Source organism: Nicotiana tabacum, chromosome 2, assembly GCF_000715075.1.
Source record: "Nicotiana tabacum cultivar K326 chromosome 2, ASM71507v2, whole genome shotgun sequence".
In the NCBI taxonomy this organism is placed as follows: domain Eukaryota; kingdom Viridiplantae; phylum Streptophyta; class Magnoliopsida; order Solanales; family Solanaceae; genus Nicotiana; species Nicotiana tabacum.
In genome coordinates this window covers 115,708,462-115,730,086 of record NC_134081.1, presented here as the reverse complement: position 1 = coordinate 115,730,086, position 21,625 = coordinate 115,708,462, and the positions used below count along the sequence as shown (strand labels likewise).

The 21,625-nt window shown below is 38.6% G+C and overlaps 3 protein-coding genes across 5 annotated transcripts; all 3 read right to left on the bottom strand.

The window, feature by feature from the left end:
• Nucleotides 1-4,336: 4,336 nt before the first annotated feature.
• On the bottom strand, nt 4,337-9,648 carry LOC107801936 (ribonuclease 3-like protein 3). Of its 3 annotated transcripts, XM_075237999.1 has the most exons (6): nt 9,448-9,607; nt 9,097-9,197; nt 8,377-8,506; nt 7,213-7,585; nt 5,828-5,974; nt 4,337-4,818 (listed from the first exon to the last, which is right to left on the bottom strand). In XM_075237999.1, the coding sequence occupies exons 3-6, from the start codon at nt 8,397-8,399 to the stop codon at nt 4,537-4,539; spliced, it is 825 nt and encodes a 274-aa protein (XP_075094100.1). In that variant the 5' UTR covers nt 8,400-8,506; nt 9,097-9,197; nt 9,448-9,607; the 3' UTR covers nt 4,337-4,536. The 3 variants fall into 3 exon arrangements, with proteins under 3 accessions (XP_075094100.1, XP_075094099.1, XP_075094098.1); XM_075237998.1 differs by lacking the exon at nt 9,097-9,197 and having other exon boundaries at nt 9,448-9,635; XM_075237997.1 differs by lacking the exons at nt 8,377-8,506; nt 9,097-9,197 and having other exon boundaries at nt 7,213-7,601; nt 9,448-9,648.
• Nucleotides 9,649-10,500: 852 nt separating this feature from the next.
• LOC107801937 (chitin elicitor receptor kinase 1) lies at nt 10,501-17,579 on the bottom strand. Its single transcript, XM_075228293.1, has 8 exons — nt 16,989-17,579; nt 16,093-16,143; nt 11,954-12,047; nt 11,696-11,847; nt 11,526-11,617; nt 11,158-11,296; nt 10,889-10,987; nt 10,501-10,801 (listed from the first exon to the last, which is right to left on the bottom strand). Exons 1-8 carry the CDS (start codon nt 17,577-17,579, stop codon nt 10,637-10,639), a joined length of 1,383 nt encoding a protein of 460 aa, XP_075084394.1. The 3' UTR covers nt 10,501-10,636.
• Nucleotides 17,580-17,978: 399 nt separating this feature from the next.
• On the bottom strand, nt 17,979-18,635 carry LOC107828553 (uncharacterized). The gene is made up of 2 exons (XM_016655890.1): nt 18,388-18,635; nt 17,979-18,273 (listed from the first exon to the last, which is right to left on the bottom strand). Exons 1-2 carry the CDS (start codon nt 18,633-18,635, stop codon nt 17,979-17,981), a joined length of 543 nt encoding a protein of 180 aa, XP_016511376.1.
• Nucleotides 18,636-21,625: the final 2,990 nt, after the last annotated feature.

Here is a 21,625-nt window from a genome sequence, read left to right as displayed (position 1 = left end):
TACTTGCACATTTTGATTGGGATTTCTCTGGGCTGGGTCGGTCTATAGAGGTCGAGGCTATTTAGTATCATTGATGCGCCTGATAACCGATACAATGGCGGATGCATCAATGTCAAAATTATACTCTAACAATCACGGTGCTTCCTTAGGCCCGGTATGCATGTCGAAACCATTCTTGCTCAACAGCCCTCGAGATCCTTGGCCTCGATCACTTCTCCTTTCACCTCGTACGGAGTTGTGCCCTGGTCTGCTGCCCCTACGATCTCTATTATACGGCTGGTATCGGTCCCTGTTCAACCTCAGTTCTCGGTCGATGTCCCTTTTGATAACGGACCCAGAAGGGACCCCTAACTGGTCGCCTTCGACTCTAATCTTCGATTGATATCGATTATGTACATTGCCCAGTAACAGTCGGGTACTCAATCAAGTTCTGCTTCAACTACTGTGAAGCCATTGAGCTTCGTTCATTTAGTCCTTGGGTGAAAGCTTGAATTGCCCAATCATCCGTGACCGGTGGTAGATCCATTCGTTCCATTTGGAAACGAGATACAAACTCTATTAGCATCTCGTTATCTTTTTGCCTTACCTTGAAAAGGTCTGACTTCCTGGTCTCGACCTTTATGGCTCTGGCGTGTGCTTTTACAAAAGAATGTGCAAACATGGCAAAAGAATCGATAGAGTTAGGTGGTAAATTATGATACCATATCATTGCTCCCTTTGACATAGTTTCCCCAAATTTCTTTAATAATACGGATTCGATTTCATCGTCCTCTAGATCGTTCCCTTTAATGGCACACGTGTAAGAGGTGACATGTTCGTTGGGGTCGGTCGTTCCATTATATTTAGGAATCTCGGGCATGCGGAAGTTCTTGGGGATCGGTTTGGGAGCTTCGCTTGGGGGGGAAGGTTTTTGTACGAACTTTTTGGAATCCAAACCCTTCAATATTGGTGGTGCCCCCGGGATCTGATCAACCCTGGAGTTATAAGTTTCTACTTTCTTGTCGTTTGCTTCAATCCTCTTTTCTCCTGACTCTATCCGTTTTGTCAGTTCCTCGAGCATCTTTATAATTTCGAGGCTAGTCCCCGATCCTTATTCATTTGACCTTACTACAGCTGGCACCATTCTGTGGGTGACTTCTTGGGGTGGACCGGGCTCAGGTCTGCTCGCTGCCTGAGTTTGGCTCTGCAACTGAGCTATCGCTACCTGTTGAGCTTGCAACATTTTGAAAATCATACGCAGGTTGATCCCGTCTTCTCCAACATTTTGGGTATTTCGAACTGCAGATCGAGTTCCACTATGAATGTTGTTTTCGGGGCCGGAATGTTGGTTCGCTTCAATGGCCACATGTGAATTAACGTCAATTGGACCCACGACCCTAGTTCCAACGGGGTCAACGGGTGGTCTTTCATCCCCGGGCGTCACGTTGTTATTCTCATCTTGATGGACAGATTCGTTGTCGATAGGTAGGGCCATTAATTGAGAGTTCGTCATTTTTAGCCTGAAATCAAAGACACTTCCAAGAGTAAGTGTAAAATAGTGTGTTTTACAGAGATTTGTATCAAATAACCACTATTATCCTTGGCCCCACGGTGGGCGCCAAACTGTTTACCCGAAAAATAGATATGCAATTGAATTTATACGTAGTTCTAAGGATACGTGGTATAACTTGGTACAAATTGGGAAAAATAAGTAAATGAATATCGAAATTAGTTGTAAAAGAAATGAACGCAAATCGAATGAATTAGTTAGCCTAAGCCTTCAAGTTTTATCACCCTTAAATTGAATGGAGAGTGATTGAAAGAAGAACAATATGACTCAATATCAAAACCCAAAAAGGATAGTATTTGCTTGATGATCTATAAATCTTAATAAATCTTAATGAATCTGATGAATCTGATCCGCCCTTTCTACAAGTGATAACAACCCTTAATATAATGGGGAAATCTTATTTTAGATATAATTAAAAATACATAGTGGGGATCTCATGATAGATTAATTAATTAATCTCTCCTTGATTTGTGCCGTGATTTTCGCCGAGATTCTTCCCCTAATTGCGGCTATAACGGCTTTTTTGTTTCTTGGCTCGATCTTTGGGTCTTCGAGCTCGATCTTGGCCGACCTCGATCTTGATCGGTCTCGAGCTCGACAACATATACTCCGCACCATGACTCGATATTACAATGATGAACCTCAACATATACTCCGCACCTAATTGATTATATATATTTAAACATATTTTATTGAGTGAATAGCTGTATAAGTCAATTCTTCAAAAGAATTGCCTGACTAGACAAAGGACTAGAGTGCCGGTCCATTTGAGGATAAATAGCAAGACAGAGAGTCGGCACTTTTCAAGCTAATATCCAAAAATCAAATGACTTTGGGCAGAGCGTATAAAATCCAAAATTCAAAGTCAATGTCTTGCACTCGAAGCAAAAACAGTGTCTTCTGACCTCTTAATTGAGGCCTCTTCTCAAATTATTTCTCTGTCCGATCCATTTTAATTATCGTGTTTTTCTTTTACAAAGCTCTTAAAAAATTATTAATAAGAGGGCTTTTTGATTACTATATATATATCCTAATTTAATACTCTTAACTTTTAGGTTTTCTATTTGCTATGTACTTAATCAATGTTTACTTTTAAGAACATTTGATACTAAGGGCTAAAAAAAAGCAATTAATTATACCTTGATTTTTCAAAACGATAACTATTTTGGATCAGATGTATTTAGTAATCACGACAATTAATATGAATAGGAGGGAGTACTTTCACCAATCACTACCATTTATATATAAGGGCATTTTAGTGCGTGACCTAGCAAAATTTGTGTGTGTTAATAGGAGCTTTCACTAGTTATTTATTTCACTAAAAACAGATAAATAAACTAACACGATAATAGATGCTCTTAAACTGAAATTTGGGTTGGAACTGGGAAGAAGTGGAATTCATAAAGTACCTAAATTACTTATGAAGCTTTATTAATCGTTTGGATGGCATACTCCAAGAAAGAAGCCAATTCTTTCATAGTCATAAAATTCGAAAATATCGACTACTATATGGCAAAGTGATCGAATATACTCTACATTATGCGATGTGACGGGAGGGATCAAAATTCATCTATCGTTAATAAAAGGGTTCGGGTTCGGGCATTGAAAATTAAAAACTTCTTGGTAAGACGTATTTTTCCTTTAAATGAGTCATACACAACACGAATATAAATTAATTAGGTAGTGGATTTCGAATAAAGCAAAAGACATAGGTTCATAGGATCTGTCTTGACTAGGTAATGATCTGACTTGGTCAGTTAAAAGAAAAAAAGAATACTGACTTCAATTCCAAAATAACTTCTCTGTCTTGGGTTACTTCTTGTTTCTTTCATTTCCACAACTTTAGGTGACAGGTCTAATGAGTGCAACTATTGTACTATTCAAACCTTATCCACCAAGCAACACAATGTCTGCTTGGCGGCTGACTAAAATGGATATTCTTATTCCATCCGTTTCAATTTAGACGAGATAGTTTGACTCGGCACGAAGTTTAAAAAAGAGTAGAAGACTTTTAAAACTTGTGGTCTTAAAAACTTAAGGGGTAAAAGCTTTGTCGGCCATGACATTTATGTGGTTATAAAAGCTTCTCATTAAGGGTAAATGGGTAAATTGAAGAGTTTAAAGTTGAATTATTTTCAAATTTAGAAATGTGTCATTTATTTTGGAATAGACTAAAAAGGAAAGTATCTCATCTAATTTGAAACGGAAGTAGTATTTGACTTTCCTATAGGACACTAAAAACACTTTGAGCTTACAACAAAAAAGTAAAAATTACAAAGAAAATGAGCGGTATTATTGAAACAGACAAAACAACAAGCAATAAAATCAAAGCCGGATAAAGTCTCTAAACTATAAGATAAATAAGCCTTTCCAGATCATACAAGTGTGCGTCGAGCCCTTCATTTAGAGCTGGATGAGATATATGAAACCATGAATTCAAGGGTCCTTTGGTTGGAAAAGTTGCATTTGAACTAATTTGTTCAATCCAATACGCAAGTTAAAAAGATTTAGTCTATATATAGAATACTAGATGGGATAGGCTCGTGCCAACATTTTGTATTATACTGTATTTTATATATGAATGTCAAGATTCAAGCACAAGGGAAAATTATATATACTGACTGAAGTTATTAAACAGAGACTCAGGAATACATATAAATAATTTTCACAATTAGTGTATTTTAACTAGTTACAATAGGTTCTTTATATTACTTTTTAGGCCAGCTACCAAATTAGGCATAATATAGACAATTACCTTTCATAATAAGTCATTCTTACGTGATGGCGTAGAAAAACTACGTACTGTCGGTGTATATAGAAGTTAACTCACGTTAAGATGATTCACCGAAGAGACATTTCAAAAATATTGTCCTTACCAAAAACTCATTTGGTGAGTCTGTATTTCAACTTTGGAAACCCAAAGTTGTAGATGAGCAATAAGAACAAAATAGAGACAAATAGTTCTATTTCTAAGCCCAGATTATTAGCTAAATATTAGCAATCTTCATATTGTCAACACTAAGCATTCTAATAACTTCATTATATGCCTTGTTTGCTGCTCTGTTCAATGCAATTTCTTTCTTTACATGACACACGCCTTTTCCCCTTAGTTGATTGTCAATAAAAACTTCAAAACTCCCATCATGTGACCACATATCGACTACTCGAACTTTAAGTTTATGCTTCTGGCATGTCTCGTGGAGCTTCTTCACCGGATTTGTTTGAAGGATTTCCGGTGTAATTATGGGCTCTAATAGAGTTTTCGCTACCTACAAGTCATACAAAATCAAAAGCAGTATACATTAGAGGCGACGAAAGAGAAGATTACTGTCCAAGTGACGCATTTTGAGCCCCTAGTAAGAACAAAACACAGAACAGAACTTAAATAAGTTACCCTTCACATGCCAGTCTTCTCATTATTCAATGTGGAGATAGAATTTAAAGTAAAGAAATTGAGCGCCGAAGCTCATCAAATTCTCAAATGGTTCTCTTTTTCCCATATTTTTCTGTAGTTACTACTTCAGCATCCAATCACAGAGATTCATACAAGATTCCTCATGAATTTTCAGAGTCATAAGAAAGTATCATAATATATCGTTTATACATACTTGGTGGTATGACTAATTCATCAGATGACTGTCTTCAACGGAAGAGCCATATTTCCTCCTTTTTTCTGAAGTTACAAAATTTATATGCCATAAATTCACAAAGTGTGCCTGCCTTCTAGCCATGCTTGAGACGATAGCAGGCTAGAAATGAAAGCCAAAGCTAAACCTAGCATTTGCATTGGCTCTAAGCAGAGCGGGCCTATGTGTAATATTGAGGGGTTACGGACCCCGTAAACTTCGGCAAAAATTTTGTATACGTATGTGTAAATCTTGAAATGGTTAATTTAAATCACTTTGGTACCCTGAACACTAAAAGCCTTTAGGGGTCACTAGTTGAGCAGAATAATGTGCCCCCTGTCGCATTAAATCCTGGGTTCGCCTCTGGCTCTAAGTAGACTTCCATGCAACAACATGTAAAATTTAGCTAAAGGAAAAGGTACTCCTCTTTCCTTTTCTTTTGCTGGTTCGCTTTATTTCTTTCTTGTTTTGGGGGGGGGGGGGGGGGGGGGTTTGGAGATTCAAGATGGAACCTTAGCTCCTAGCAACCTATAAGAATTACAAGACAATTAAATGAATCGTGATCAAAACCTTCCATATAAAGAGGTACATGTATGGCTAATATTGAACTGCTCTTAAAAATAGGAATTTGAGGGGGAAAAAGAGAACACACCTCCCAGGTAATGTCAATTGAAGAATTGCTATCAATAAATACTGCTCCTAAAGTTGATTCAACAACATCAGCAAGCACCTTTGGAGCATTTATCAATCCATGGGAATGCAATGGATACTCTGGAAGAGCATTTATAAATGATTGAATCTGTGAATATAGATAACTTTTGTCAAGTGGAAGAAGATCAGGGACACATACAAAACCTGAAAATAAAACACTAAGAAAAAGGTAGAGCAGTAAAGAAGTAGCAACATATCAATGAAAATATGAACATATTTCATACGAGATTGAGAAAAGACAAAGGAAGTAAAGTGAGACTTTCGCAAAGGTTAACAGATATTTTCAATAAAAACAGTCAAGGTGGAAAAAAGAATTCAAGAAGTATTAAAGAATTTAAGGTCAACTATGTTAAATCTTCCTCCTTATTCCACTAACTGTTGTTTTTGCTTTCTTTTATGACTTTTCTTCCGCCCAAGGTTTTGATTGCGGAACTCGGAGGAGGAGAGTACAAATTGGTATTGAAATTCTTTTCTCTAAGAGGAAATGAAGAGTAGAGTAGCAGTTCAAATGAAAACCATCTAATGTGTAATATAGGAGAAGTCAATCAGCAAATGAATAAGTACATTGATTTACTACATCACTCCATTCCTATAATATTCAACTAGACAAAGGAACCAGGCAAACTAGGGTATGGCGGTCATGGATACATTTTAATTTATTAAGCAGCTCTTGGCATGCATCTTTGCTTAGTCAGAAGCACAAATACAGGCACTCCGCTGATCGTGCAGTGAATTATTGTGACTTGGGTGCTATAGGTATGGCTTACAGTGGCACGAGCCTTCATATTGCTCCAGATTGGGTTAGCACCAACTTGTTGGTTTCGTCAATGATAAAGATCTTGAAGTAAAAAGAAGGCAAAAACCTCTTTTTTGGATATTTTAAAAGGATTAAGCAGAAAGCATAACAGCTCTATAACAAAATAGTTATGCTTCAGACATTTATTGCAAAACCTACAAAAATGATATGCAGGATTAGATCTTGAAGGGAAAAGAAGAAGGAAACTTTTAAGATTTCTTATAAACACATGGAAAAACTGAGCTACTTTCATATGTACTCATATGTACGTAAAAATGCTTCAATTTCCACTGGCACAGAAACACGGAACAGCTAGACACCGACGTGCTATCTTAATTAGCTACCAAATGCTAAAATATAGGAACTGTGCTGGTTATTGGCCAATAAATACAACAACAACAACAACATACCCAGTATTATCCCATATTATGGGATCTGGGGAGGGTAGTGTGTATTATTTATTGGCCAATAAGTAATACAAGAAAAAAATAAAGACAAAGTGAATGCCCTTAATTAGTAAGCTCATTTACCCGTCGTGTAAGGATAGGCCTTCCATGCCGTAAATACTTGTGGAAGCTATGCTTAACAGCAACACGTGCAAGCTTCTCCGTGTCAACATTTGCTGCACGTAGAGGTGACAACAACCCAGGTGGAAGATTTGGATACTTGGAAAACTGTTGTTTTGTAATCATAAGGTTAAGAACCGAGTCACCCACATACTCGAGCCGCTCATAAGATATACAGTCCCTGTCATACGACGGATGTGTAAAAGCTTGCCACAGTAAATTCTGATCATTAAAGTGGTACCCTATGATTTTCTGTACTTCTTCAATATTTTGTAATTTGTCATCTTGCAATGACTTTTTTGTTGCCTCCTCGTTTGCCAGGATGCCTAGTAGGAAGCTATTCAAAACAGCCCCTATCAGAATAGCAGCTTGAGTCAAACAAGAGCTATGACTATAGCCAATTTTAAATGTTCTATCATGTCTATTGCATTAAGTCCAGTAGAACAATTTCACCAGCGTAAATATAAAATCAACTGGAAGAAATAAATCTTAAGCAGAATGATTGTTGCTTGGTATCTTTTTATTCCCACATTCTACTGCCAGAAAAACCGCTATCTTTTCAAGCCTATTTGCACCTGAAAAGAAACTTTCTGACGAGGTGAGACAGTGTTTCCAAGAGCTGTAGTTTGAGAGTATTCATAAGAGAGTACCACCAGAAGTTACTTGGATCTTGAATTTGGTAAACAGCAGCTTTTCTTTGTCTCATACAGATAACTATATCAGTTTTTGTCAATTTTAAATACAAGGCCACCTAACTGCAGAAATTGAGTTGATTATTAAAGTACTAATGTCAATAAGAAAATAAGAAAAGCTTAAAGTTGCTGGAACTCCTATTTTCTGCCACAAAGGTGGAAACATCTTTCATAAAGTAAACCAGCAGGATAAGATAAAGACAGTCGACAGCCACTTAAACAACAACAACTAAACTTCAATCCCAAACAAGTTGAGGTCGGCTACATGAATATTCACTTCTTTATTTAAGCTCAACTCATATAGCTCGATGTTACAAAACCACCTCAAAGTTTGCTGCAACAGCGACAGCACGTACACCTCAATTCCAACCTAGCTGATGCAATATTTGTTGCATTACAGCAAAATGAGAAATCAAATTTTAGGAGAAATTCATACCATAGTTTATTGTTTCTTCTCATGTATCTGCATTCCTACTTTTTCCACAGCAATTAACTAGTCTGTTGAAGAATGTAACAGGTTGAAGTCTTGAAGAATCATTCTGATACTACTAGTACAGCAGTTGCACCTGATTAGAATCAAAGCCATATTTTAGAGTTTGGGCCTTATGAGACGGCCCAATCTACTAGTAACTACCTAAAGTTTTTCATCTTATATTAAAAAAAATTATTTGGTAAAACTAATAGTAATAGAGCAGTAGCATAAGCTAGTAAAAGTAGAAATTTTTGAAACTTATGCTATGCTAAACAAAAGCCAATGAATGACTTAACTAACTGCTTGAAAACCTATAGTTGCAACTAGCAACTCATAGTAACATCCTTCTCTTCCTAAAGACAAAGAGAGGAGCCTACAGCATAGAGAATGATGAGATAACCCAAGTCGCGCACTGAAATCATTGCCATAATACACATATCATTTTTCTCGTTCTACTCTACTTTACTTTGAAGAAGTTGGAGCTTCAAAAACCTATCATACCACGTAATTTACAAACTGTAACGCCCAAAGCACAAATAACAGAACATCTCCATAGCTCCTTCACACTTAATCAAATATTACTTCAAATTGTCTAAGTGCTGGAAACGTTTCTAGTTCAAAAATTAAATATATGAACATAAGTCATTGTTCATGACAATTCAAAATATGGATTATAGCTACAACCGTGCTTGTGGTCAATCGAGGTGCGTGTAAGCTGGCGTTAGCATCATCCAAAAAGAAATCCAGATATTGATTGGTTCAGCTTGCGAAGTTACAATTCAGCACTGGAAACAATTGCATTCAAATATTACTTTTCATCCGAAGAACTTTGAACCAAATTCTAATTTTTCAATTTACTTTCCATATAACTCCCTAAATCCTTAGACACCCATCAAACAAACAAGAAACAGTAAACCTGCCTTATTATGAAAGATTCAATCTTTAAGCTCAGATATACATTTTAAAAGACAGACAAAAATCACTATGCATATTCGATTAAAAAAAAAAAAGGAAACACAGATTAGACTTGCTAACCGTATTTCTGGATGTTTTGAACGAAGACCCAATTCACGGCTGGAGTGAAAAAGGAACGTAGCCAAGATCCCATTTGCAATTAGAGCATCTATTGATTTGTTCTTTTTGCCATTTCTTCTCTTCGTTTCCTTCCACTTCTACGCCGTAGACTGGAATCGTAGCAATTTAACTATCTGGTTGAAGAAGTTTAAGCTTGAGCCTTTGAGTTCTCTTTGTAAATTTTATGTGAAAAGAGAAAAACAATTTTTTTTTTTTTTTTACAAATTCATTTTTTTCCCCTCTTTCTTCAAGTATTATTTTAGGGTCTGTTTTGAAAATACTTTTTACGGATTTTGGAAAATACTTATTAGGAAAATAAGTGATTTTCTTAATTATTTTAGTGTTTAGTTGGTGAGTGAAAAATATTTATTTTACTAAAAGAATGTTGATATAATGATTAAAACAACATTTTAGCTCTTAAACTAGGAAAGTATAGTAAATATAACAAAAAATTAAATATACTTTTTTTTAAAATAAGGTTGTGAATAAAATATAATGTAGCCAAGAGTGTGGCCTAGTGGTCAATGAACTGAACGAGAACGATGAGGTCTCAGGTTCAAATTTTAGCAGAGTCAAAAAATACAAAGTGATAGCTGACCCAGACACCACGGTAATTATTTATCTTTAAATATTGTACAAGCAAATGAAGATTTCTAATGTTGGAAGTACTTGATTTAAATTCCAACGAAAGTGAGTGCATATCCTCAAAAATTGAGGTTTTCATCCACCTTCAAATAATGGCTAATTAGCGTTTCCTGATTCTATATGACCCCTCAATTGTTGATCTTAAGGACATTCTTTTACTCTTTAATAGATTAAAGTAGCCTTCTTGTAATTCAAAGTATCTTTTGAACGTCTCTTTTCAAATGATGAAATTGCTAAGCCATTAGCTATGAAGCAAACATGAAACAAGAACTCCTGAACAATAGACACAAGAAACGAACATGCAAAAGTTTGGTTGCTGTCTCCTTTGGACATCTGTGACTGAGTATGGGACAATAATAAACACTGCTATCAGACCAAAAAAAAACATTTATTTCCCCTTGAGGAAATGTTCCATTTCTAACTCACAATGAAGTTTATTTTGCTCCAAGTGTTACAAATCAAAGCCAGCTTTCATAATCCTGTATGGAAGCATAATCCTGTTTTACTATCTTCCGGATATAAGATTTATTAGACCTTGGTTCCCATAGAAAGATCCAACATCCCAATCTTCTGTCGATGAAGAGAGTGTCATCAGCGCGACCACTATTGATCTCATACTTGGCCTTATTAGAGGATTTTCATGGGTGCAAGCTTTGGCAAGCTGCACCATCTGTAATGGAGAAGAAATGGACTTCTTTAAGAAGCAAAAAGAAACAACTACCACAGTTATCAATGCAAGTTTCGTTTAATCTTATACCTTGCGGACTGAATCAAGGGGATAGTCATTTCCAAGTCTTGGATCAACCAGTCTGCGAAGGTCTTCGTCAGGTTCTGGCTGATTAAGTACTTCTTCAAACTATGATCATCAGAAGGAAAAATAGGTATCACTATAAGGAAAAAGCAGGAGACAAGCAAAAGGAATGAAGAGCTTAGATATGGCCCTTTAAAGAAAGGTTCAGTTCAAGCCTGTGAAAGGGTTCGTGCAATCCGTATCATTGAGAAAAGAAAAATGCAAAACGATCTTACCAAACCAACAAGACCCTTTGATTCAGTAACAGATTCATTTGGCATGACTATTGCTTCCTTGGCTGAAATAAGTTCATATAGGACAACACCAAAAGCATAGACATCAACTTTAGGAGAGACAACACCATATTGAGCATACCTGCAAAATAGCATTGCGCAAATCCATTACATAAGGCACTCAGAAAACGCATAAATTAAAAAACGCCAATTTAAGCTTTGTGCAAAACGTTCATAAAACGTGGTCTAAGTTAGAACTACGCTTTTCCCCAGTGACCAATATCTAAAAAAGATGAGGATAAAGTTACATTGTTATGGAAACAACTTCATTCCTACTTTTGAGGCTGCACTATAAAATGGAAAGCACCTACTCCGGAGGCATGTATCCAAAAGTACCAACAAGTCGTGTTTGCAAAGATGAACTTCCAACTTCAGTCAGTTTTGTTAATCCAAAATCTGCCACCTACACCAGAGATGATTCACACAATTACAAAAGAACCTTCCTCAATGTACATACATAGCAAAAGGTGCCTTGAAAAACCTTTGCATGGAAGTTTTTGTCTATCAGAATATTTGCTGATTTAATATCACGATGGATGTAAACTGGTACGGTGTGCTCATGTATGTACTCAAGACCTCTAGCTGAATCCAGAGCAATTTGAACCCTAGTAGACCATGGCAATGGGTCCCTTCCTGGAAATAAATTGACCAGATTGATTAAAAGTTCTTTAAGGAACTATCACAAACTAACGGAAAAGTGGTTAACTATGACATGTGATTTAGTTCACATTAAAACTACCTGTACCACGCAGATGTTGGCCTATGTGGCCATTCTCAAGGTATTCATATACAAGGAAGAGGGAACCTTCAACACAGTAGCCTATCAAGCGCACCTGCACTCAATATCATTGGAAAGATAAGTCAAGCGTATATGAAAAGAAGGATTGCACCATATCATGAGTTTCAATGGACCATCAGTTTAAGACTGTTGAAGACCCTCGAACAAACTGCAAAACCCAATAACAAGTGTAACCAATCAACAGGAATGTCTGAGATGGCGCAACTTCTCTGCACTTACTTTAGGATATCAAATCAAGAAAACTGGATTTTAATCATCTCAAAGTGGTATCATATCCTTCCTGAAGTGTCATGCCCCACACCAAAACAAGATCCCACTCATCACATTATTAATTTATAATTAATCAACTTGTATTTAAGATTTAATTTCCCAAGCACCCCTAGCTTTGCTGCTGTTTGCAGCACCCCTTTCTTTTAGTCCTTGTTTCTCTTCAGAGCACTCTATGTGCACTTCAAGCAACTTATTTTGTTGTAAATGAATGACAGATGGTAATAACTAGATTACACTAAGTATAGGTTTCAAGGACCATTGCAAACATGAAGTACGTTCTGGGGCATTCACTTGACTTATGATCTATAATAGGATAGAAGTCTCAAGCAGCAAGACTGCCAAGTTAATGAAATCAATTGGCTTACATCATCTGTTTCAGTTTAGTCTATTGAATATATCGCTTTAGTATTGCACTGTAACACCCCGGAAAATTTCGAAGTTATGCGGACCGCATAGTGACCGCATGCACAGACAGTTCTTTTGGCTATTTTGTAACCAATTATGCGACCGATATGCGGTCCGCATATCGGTTATGCGACCGCATACCTTGTTCCGGAGCTCCATTTTTTGGTTTTTAAAACCCGACCCTATTTCGTTAAATACACTCTTAGGGTCATTTTTTTTGGCTTAAAAATGACCCTAAGAGTGTATTTAACGAAATAGGGTCGGGTTTTACTGGAAAAAAAAAATGACCCTAAGAGTGTATTTAACGAAATAGGGTCGGGTTTTAAAAACCCAAAAATGGAGCTCCGGAACAAGGTATGCGATCGCATAACCGATATCGGACCGCATATCGGTCGCATAATTGGTTACAGAATAGCCAAAAGAATTGTCTGTGTATGCGGTTCGCATAACTGTTATGCGGTCGCATAATGCACCGCATAACAGTTATGCGGTCGCATAGTCGACCGCCTAGCTGCTTCCAGAATGGCCCTCACCTGCTCACTTCTGCGGCCCGCAGAGTGATTATGCAGTCGCATAATGGACCGCATAAATACACTTTTCCGGCAAAAATTTCCCTTTACTTTCCCGTGCATTGTTCAACCCAAAAGTCCGAGCCGCGGCGAGCTCCTCAAACACGTAAGCCTAGTCCGGCACCATGAAATATTATTTTCTTTGCAAACTTTACCGGGCTTTACACTTAAGTACTTCGAAATTTTTCGGGGTGTTACATTCTCCCCCACTTAGGATCATTCGCCCTCGAATGAGGAAAAAAAAATCCGTCATTAACATCTTATGCAACTCAGTTTGTTTCATACCATATTCGAGCAGCCCCAAATTTGACTAACTCCCTAAATCTCCAAACATTTCGCCAGAATTTCCCTTGTAACTAGGCTTATCCACCTGTCAGAGAGCCCCAGAAACACATTCTAACAACATATACGTATTCCAACGACGTAACATAATACAAAACAACACCAAATGTGGTCTCATAAGCAATATATATCCAGAAAGGAACACCCTTAATGCCAATTGTTCACATGATACAAAATTCATAAAAAGTAAGTCTTATAATTTTTTTCCTAGATCACAACTTTAAATACATGGTTATTCAAACAAATAAGGATACTTTTTCTTCATTTCCTTCTCGGCCTCCCAAAGTAGCCTCTTCAACCTGTTGGTTTCGCCACAACACTTTAACGGAGACAATTTCTTTATTTCTCAATTTTTGGACTTGCCGATCAATAATAGAAACTGGAATCTCTTCGTAAGTCAATTTCTCATTTACCTCAATAGTCTCAACCGGAACAATGAGTGTCGGGTCTCCAACTACTTTCTTCAACATAGACACATGAAACACCGGGTGTACTAATGACATCTCAGGCGGTAGCTCAAGCTTGTACGCCACCTCACCGATCCTCTAAATGATTTTGTACGGTCCGACATACCTCGGACCCAATTTTCCTTTCTTACCAAATCGCATTACACCCTTCATGGGGGAAACTTTCAAGAATATCCAATCATTTTCTTTGAACTCCAAATCCATACGACGAACATCCGAATAGGATTTCTGACGACTCTGAGCAGTTTTCATCCGCTCCTTAATGATTTTAACTTTTTCCATAGCCTGATGCACAAGGTCTGGCCCTATCAAATCTGCTTCTCCAATTTCGAACCACCCAACGGGAGATCTACATCTCTTACCATATAAAGCCTCGAACGGTGCCATTTGAATGCTAGCATGATAGCTATTGTTATATACAAATTCTATGAGTGGTAAATGATGATCTTGCCATATTTCATCATTAGGGGAACATCTATATCAGATTTCTCTTTCATATGACCTCCTAGAAATTGAGTTCTACAAAAATTTCCTTGATACGGTTACGATCTTATTAGTACTTACAACTTATTTCTTTCCAAATTTCTCAACAAAAGACATTACTAGGCCAGTTTTTCTTATGGGACCATCTGTTTCAAATGAATAACATCTACTAGCTTGCGCGCACACCCTGATAACATCAACCTGCATGGCATTGCCTCAATATGTGAAGTAACATCGTGCTCAGACCTTTCTTAGCCATCCGCTTTCCTCATTATAAGTCTTATAGGATTTTAAGAAACCACTATACTTCCCTGGTGAACATTCTCACGATTCCTCTTAACTGCTAAACACTTTCCAAAACACATATCGATACCCTTCATATATATTTAACCCGAACCGGGCCTTTTCTGAAACTTGAGATCCTCCTAAATTCTTCAACGACGACTTCTTGTTTTCCTTATAAGTGTAGGACTTAGTCCACCTGATTCTAATACGAACTATTTTGCGATAACCATGACCATCTCAATTTATAGGTTTTCTTCCAACTTTGCTCGCCTCATTCTCCCTAGTTATTGAATAGCTATGCGCCCTTCCACACGTTACGTGGTCTTTTCCCTTAGTTGGGAATTCATCCTGCTCGCCTCTCGACACTTGTTGGGATATCCGTGGGAAAGTGTGTTCATCCGTGTATCACTTAACGCTTCCTTGCTTGTAAGATTCTTAAAGGACTCTCCATCAAGTACCGATGCACTCTTGGGTTATTATAACATCACATTTATCTTTCCCACTCGTTCTGTCTTTCTTAAAGCCTTAGAGGTTTAGCTAAATCACAAATCCATGATTAACTCATTCTAAAAACTCGCAACCTTTCACATTTGACCTATATAACTTCCTTGGGTTCCATTGTTCCTGACCCCCTAACAAGTATAAAATCCCTTTGTAAACATACTCTTAGTTTCTAGGATCGTTGACCCTGTCATTCACATTGCCATGTATGAAGAATTTACCTTCCTTAACCTTCCACCTTTTTGGGGTACTAGTGGTCTATCATTAGCATATCCTTTCAGAGAATCATGCTACCCATTATCTCTTTTCTAGACTACACCTGTCTTCAACAAAATATTCAAACATCATAGCTACATTGTCATGCCCCAACCTCGGGGAGCGCGACCGGCGCTCAACCGAGTGAACCCGGTCGAGCAAGCCTAGTAAACCTTTCCTACCCGACTCATTCATAATCCAAAAAGGGAACGCATCACCATTTGTAAAACAGGGGAGAGATCAGTTATATAAATATATAAACGTTGCTAGTTCATTTTTCCTTATATAGGTACATTATGTCATAGTTGAGTTTCCAAAATATAACTCGATCCAACGACCACCCCAACACACATACATGACCCACATAAACGTCTACGTAGCCTCTAAGGGTACAACAGAGCAACATGACAATGTCGGCAACAAAGCCCCGGCTATATCTCAAAATATGAAAACATATACAAAAAAAAAGGACTACATGACCCCAGGAAGAAATGGGGCTCACCAAGACTGCTGTGATGAGTGTGAGGGATAGCACCACTATCTGCGATCGGCACTATCTGCGATGGAACCACCTACATCCATTCAAAGATGTAGCGCCCCCGGCAAAAGGGACGTTAGTACTGTCGAATAGTACTAGTATGTAAGGCAAACACCAATCTTAGTAGAATGAACGGTGAAACAAAGAGAAGGCAGTCATAATAATCAATAAGTACTCCACAGAAATACAAAGAAACACCAACTAAGGATCACATAGTTTCCAATTCAATCTTCCCATCTTTTTAGGTTAATAATCTTTAGTGCCAAAGCCACAACTCACAATGCCACCGTATTTTTACACGGAGTCCGGTCTCGGCCCGACCGGCTAAGCCATCTCAAGTGAGACATATCCATATCTACATTGTAAATCAATGATTCCAACACAAATGCCACCATGTGTACAGCATGGCATCCGATCTCAGCCCGATCGGCTAAGCCATCTCACTTTAGACATAACCTTTTCAATTGTTCACTCAATTCACATCTCTTTCCCATCTTTCGTTACATGGCACAAACAGCCTCATTTATTAAGTAGTTCTTGGCACTTGGGAACATTTTACAATTCAAGTCTTTCCCTTTGTATTCGTTCAAATAACATCATCACTCATGTTGATAAGTACCATCACATAAGGCATTTCACACATAAGGGAGGAGCTTGGAAAATCATGATTTCGTTCTCAAATAGCATGATGACATGGTAACCATCTAAAACAATTAGGGAACATGAATCTTTCAATCCAACACACTAAGGCAAACAATTCTAGTATGATCAAGTTGGAACTTACACCAATTATTCGGACACCAGGAGTTCGATTCTAAGAAGAAAAGAGTTAGCCTCGAGAAAGTGCTTTTAATAAGCACTTTTTTCTTGTCGCCTTTTGACAAGTACCGTTTCTGCCAGCCTACTAATCTTTTTTCAACCCTTTCGATCACTGGATTCCAAACTGTAGTATCCTTATGCGAAGTGCCCAATGGGAGATCCATGCAAGTAGTGGGAAGAGAGCCCACCTTACATCTGAGAACATAAGACAAAGCATCAATGTTAGCAACCTCGCCCACCGGGAAAATCTCACACTTGCCGAGGTTGATTTTGAGTCCTGATACTATCTGAAACCACTGCAAGACCTGCTTCAGGTAGGTCAACTGATCCATATCGGCATCACAGAAAACTAGGGTGTCATCCGCAAATAGCAAATGAGAGACTCTTCGGGCACTGAGCACCCCGATCGGAGCTGCGAATCCTCTCAAGAAGCCTCCGCCCGCCGTACGATCCATCATTTTTCTCAGAGCATCCATCACTAGAATGAATAGCATGGGGGATAGGGGGTCACCTTGCCTGAGACCCCTGGAGCTGCCAAAGTAACCACACGTACTACCATTAACCAGGACAGAGAATCTGACTGAGGAAATGCAAAACTTGATCCATCCCCTCCATTTTACCCCAAACCCCATCCGCATCATAATGAAATTCATGAACTCCCAAATTACATGGTCGAAAGCCTTCTGAAGGTCCACCAAATTACGGGTTCTCTATTTTTCCTTCTGGAGTCTACAAGTTCATTTGCCATCAAAGCAGCGTCCAGGATTTGCCTACCTTCCACAAACGCATTCTGGGAGGACGAAACAGACACGTCAAGAATCTTCTTGAGTCTATTGGTGAGCACTTTAGAAATGATCTTGTAAATGCTCCCCACGAGACTAATAGGCCTATAGTCTCTGATGCAAAGATGCACCTTCTTTCTTAGGCACAATAGTAATAAAAGAAGCATTGATACTTCTCTCGAAAGCACGATTCGCGTGGAAGTATCCAATGGCTTCCATCAACTCTCCCTTAATGGTATCCCAACAGAGCTAGAAGAAGGCCAAGGAGAAACCATCAGGCCCTGGGGCCTTATCACCAGCACAACTCGTCACAGCCTCGTGCACCTCCTCCTCCACGAAAGCCCTTTCTAGCCACTCACTGTCTCCCTCCCCTATGTGGTTGAACTCTATTCCCTCCAAAGTAGGTCTCCAACTAACTTCCTCTTTGTATAAATTCTCATAAAACCCCACTATCGCCCCTTTTACCTCTTTCTCTCCCTCAATCCTCACCCCATCCACAACTAAGGACTCTATGAAGTTTCTTCTTCGATTTGCAACCGCAACTCTGTGGAAAAACTTGGTATTCGAATCCCCCTCCTTTAACCAGAGCGCCCTCGATTTTTGCCGCCAACTAGTCTCCTGAGCTATTGCTAACTCGACTATTTCCTTCTTAACCTACCCCAATCTCGCTTTCTCAGATTCGTCTAGCTCTCTCGCCCCTTCCCCTCGCTCTAATTCCCCCAATTCATGCATGAGCTCCCTCATTTTAACCTCTACCCTCCCGAAAACCTCCTTATTCCATCTAATAATATCTCCCGTGAGCAATTTAAATTTCTTCGAAAGACGGAATGAAGGTGTCCCTGATACCCCGTAGCTTGTCCACCATTCTTTCACTTTGTCACCAAATCCTGGCACTTTCAACCACATGTTCTCGAATCGGAAAGGAGCACGCACCCCTCTCCCTCAGCATCCATCTAGCAAGATAGGCAAATGATCCGAAGTCAGCCTAGGTAAAGGAATCTGCAGCACATTCGTCACTAGCTCATCATAGGAGGGCGATATCAGAAATCTATCAAATCTAGACCTTCAGTTAGAATCCTCCGCCCTGGCCCAAGTAAACCTTTCCCCTGAGTGAGGAAGATCAATGAGAAAGTGATCATTGATGAAGTCAGAAAACTCCTCCATGGCCCTCGAAATCAGAATACACCCTAATCTCTCCTCCGGGAATCTAATAGTGTTAAAATCTCCCCCTAGAACCCATGGAACGTCCCATTCCCCCATAACATTGGCCAGTTCCTCCCAGAAAGACACCTTGGACCCTTCTCCTACCGGTCCGTACACTCCCCCAAATCCCCACTCTGCCTCACTCACTCTATCTTTGACAAGAGTTGCTAAAGAAAAGACTCCCTTCTTAATCTCATTTACCTCCAAGCTTTTATCATCCCACATAAGAAGAATGCCCCCGGCACTTCTCGCTGCTGGGACCCAGTCATATTTTACCCAACTACCTCCCCAGACACTCCTCACAATCACATCCGACAAAAATTCCATTTTGGTCTCCTGAAAATAAACTAGGTTGGCACCCCACTCTCTAACTCCCACTTTGATGATGGCCCTTTAGTTAGGGTCATTCATCCCCCTCACATTCCATGAAAGAATCTTAACTTCCATAAGTAACAATATCTCCCTTTTTCCCACCACCCCTAGCCGAGCTCCCTTCCTCCCTGTCACGCACCCGGACCCTTCTCTGGTACACTACTACATCCCCTAAATTATTTTGCTTATCACCTTAACCCAACTCCCTCCCTGCACCATCATAAAAAGACTGTTGCTCAATCTCCCTCAACAGTTCTAACACCCTATCTTCCTTCCCTTCAAAAGAAACACCTAAAAACTTCCCAAAGTTTAATAGTTTATCCTCCATCCAGAAGGACATATCCCCTCCTCCAATCCGTAGCGAAATTGGACAGGCGTCTTCTATATGTACCCTTTCCTTGCTCCTACCGGAGGAATACAAGACCATAGCATTGCTAGCAATAGGAACTTTAGGTGCCGAAAGGATTTTGCCATTTCCTTGAGAGGTACCAACCTCTGAAATTAACATCCACCTGCTATCAGAGGCGGATGCAGTGTGGTGGTTATGGGTTCAATTGAACCCATAACTTACGACGCTGAGTAGAAATTTATGTGTAAAAATTCATTAAAATTGCAAAAATAATAGATTTGAACCCATAACTTTAAAAATATAATGGGTTCAATGTTAAAAATCTTAAAAGTTGAACCCATAGAGTTTAAATCCTGGATCCGCCTCTGGCTGCAATAGGAATGGCCAGAAACGCCAGCAGGGTAACAGGAAGGAAGAGAGCACGGAACCCTTGGCGGCATATTAACTGGAATTACTGTTCCGGCACTAACAACAATTGGGGCAGGCGCAACAATCTCCTCAGAAGAAGAAGGAGCTTGAAGTGTAACCTCAGCACAACTAAGCACAGGAGAAGATGAGGGAGCGATGGAGGTGGGTCCATCAAAAGCATCATTACATATTGGAAAAGCAAACAGCTATGCAGATATTGGAAAAAGAAAACATCAAAAGCATCATTACATAGAAGTAGGTCAGCTATTTAAACAATTAATTCAATAATAAGTAAAACGTGTGAAGATGGAGTAATTTGTCAGAAGATGCCATATTGAAGTTAAAAGTAATTTGAAGTGTATCAGTTTCTTTTACTTTAAACTTCTGGTACTGAGAAATTGTAGCATCGTATGAAACAGGTCAAGGAAGTGGGACTGATTAAGGAGGGTAGATTGATCAAGTAAACTATGGTCTTTATAGAGTATCAAAGATAGAAGCAAGCTCTTTTCAGATCCAAGACACAAATTTGAGTCAGGTTAATTTAATTATCATAAACTCACACTCTTTAGAGCACAGCAATATCCTGGCATTTATTGCATTCCATTTTTTCTCTAGGAAAGACTAACAAGCAACATGCTCACGTTGTAGTCCTGCTCCCCTCAGGTACCCGAATAAGAACCAAAAAGAAATAGAGATCCTGCAAGCATTTTTTTTCTTTTTCTTTTTTCCTAGAAGAGGTTTTTTAGCATTCATTCTGAAACCGTTGTGAGACATTATCAACCATAAACATTCTCAAAAGCATGACTCTGCTCTTACAAGTGTTTCTTCTTGTTTTGCGTGTGTAATGTTTGATCTTTAGAGAACCAAAGTGGTTCTGAATAATGCTTGACAGGGCTAGTTTGCGTTTCCAAAAAGCTGTATAATTTACTATCAATTTACAGAATTAAAGAATATTCTACGTTTATTTCATCCAATTCTCTTCAAGGGTAAATGCAACTCTTAATCTTCGACATTTGCATTCCATATTGTATATATCTGCAGTCTGAAGAAATGATCCTAGGACGCAGATTGAAGAAATTCTTAGCCAGCTCAAAGAAGCCAAGCAACAGAAAACAGTTGCTCAATTGTGCTTCTGCTATTTGTGAATACTGGATTGCTCTTGCCATTACAGCTCAGTGATAAACTCAGCTGGTATATAGCTAGAATTTTGCTAATCAAAAGCATTAGCTAAATTTCATGCATAATACTATTTCGCTTGAAAACTATCACAATTTTTCTTTATTAGCAATTAGGCACTACTAGAAATGTTCATGTGCTTTGAACTTATTTTGGTTCATGGATGTGGGAACAACTTTAGAACCAAAGAAGAGGACAATGCTGAAGTTCAATATGTCCACCGTCACACAGTGCGTCATGCTAAAAAGGAAGAAAGGAAAAGCACAATCATTTACAAGTTTGTATTACTGCTTCATGCTTAGTGCTATATCCCTGCGGCCAGTTTCAGTTACTCAAACAAACCAAAACACGTTCTAAAGGGTGCAATCTTCATCGATTCTATCCATTG

Excerpts from the sequence above, each read along its gene's own strand:
- LOC107801936 (XM_075237997.1), bottom strand. The coding sequence starts at position 9,520 with ATGGGATCTTGGCTACGTTCCTTTTTCACTCCAGCCGTGAATTGGGTC. Across the intron at positions 5,975-7,212 it reads GGCCTATCCTTACACGACGG|ATTCAATCATTTATAAATGC; the intron begins GTAAATGAGCTT and ends CTATATTCACAG. Across the intron at positions 4,819-5,827 it reads CAATTGACATTACCTGGGAG|GTAGCGAAAACTCTATTAGA; the intron begins GTGTGTTCTCTT and ends TATGACTTGTAG.
- LOC107801937 (XM_075228293.1), bottom strand. The coding sequence starts at position 17,579 with ATGGGGTTTGGGGTAAAATGGAGGGGATGGATCAAGTTTTGCATTTCC. Across the intron at positions 11,848-11,953 it reads CCAACATCTGCGTGGTACAG|GAAGGGACCCATTGCCATGG; the intron begins GTAGTTTTAATG and ends ATTTATTTCCAG. Across the intron at positions 10,802-10,888 it reads CCCTTGATTCAGTCCGCAAG|ATGGTGCAGCTTGCCAAAGC; the intron begins GTATAAGATTAA and ends TCTCCATTACAG.
- LOC107828553 (XM_016655890.1), bottom strand. The coding sequence starts at position 18,635 with ATGTGGTTGAAAGTGCCAGGATTTGGTGACAAAGTGAAAGAATGGTGG. Across the intron at positions 18,274-18,387 it reads TCTGAGAAAGCGAGATTGGG|AGTTGCGGTTGCAAATCGAA; the intron begins GTAGGTTAAGAA and ends GTTTTTCCACAG.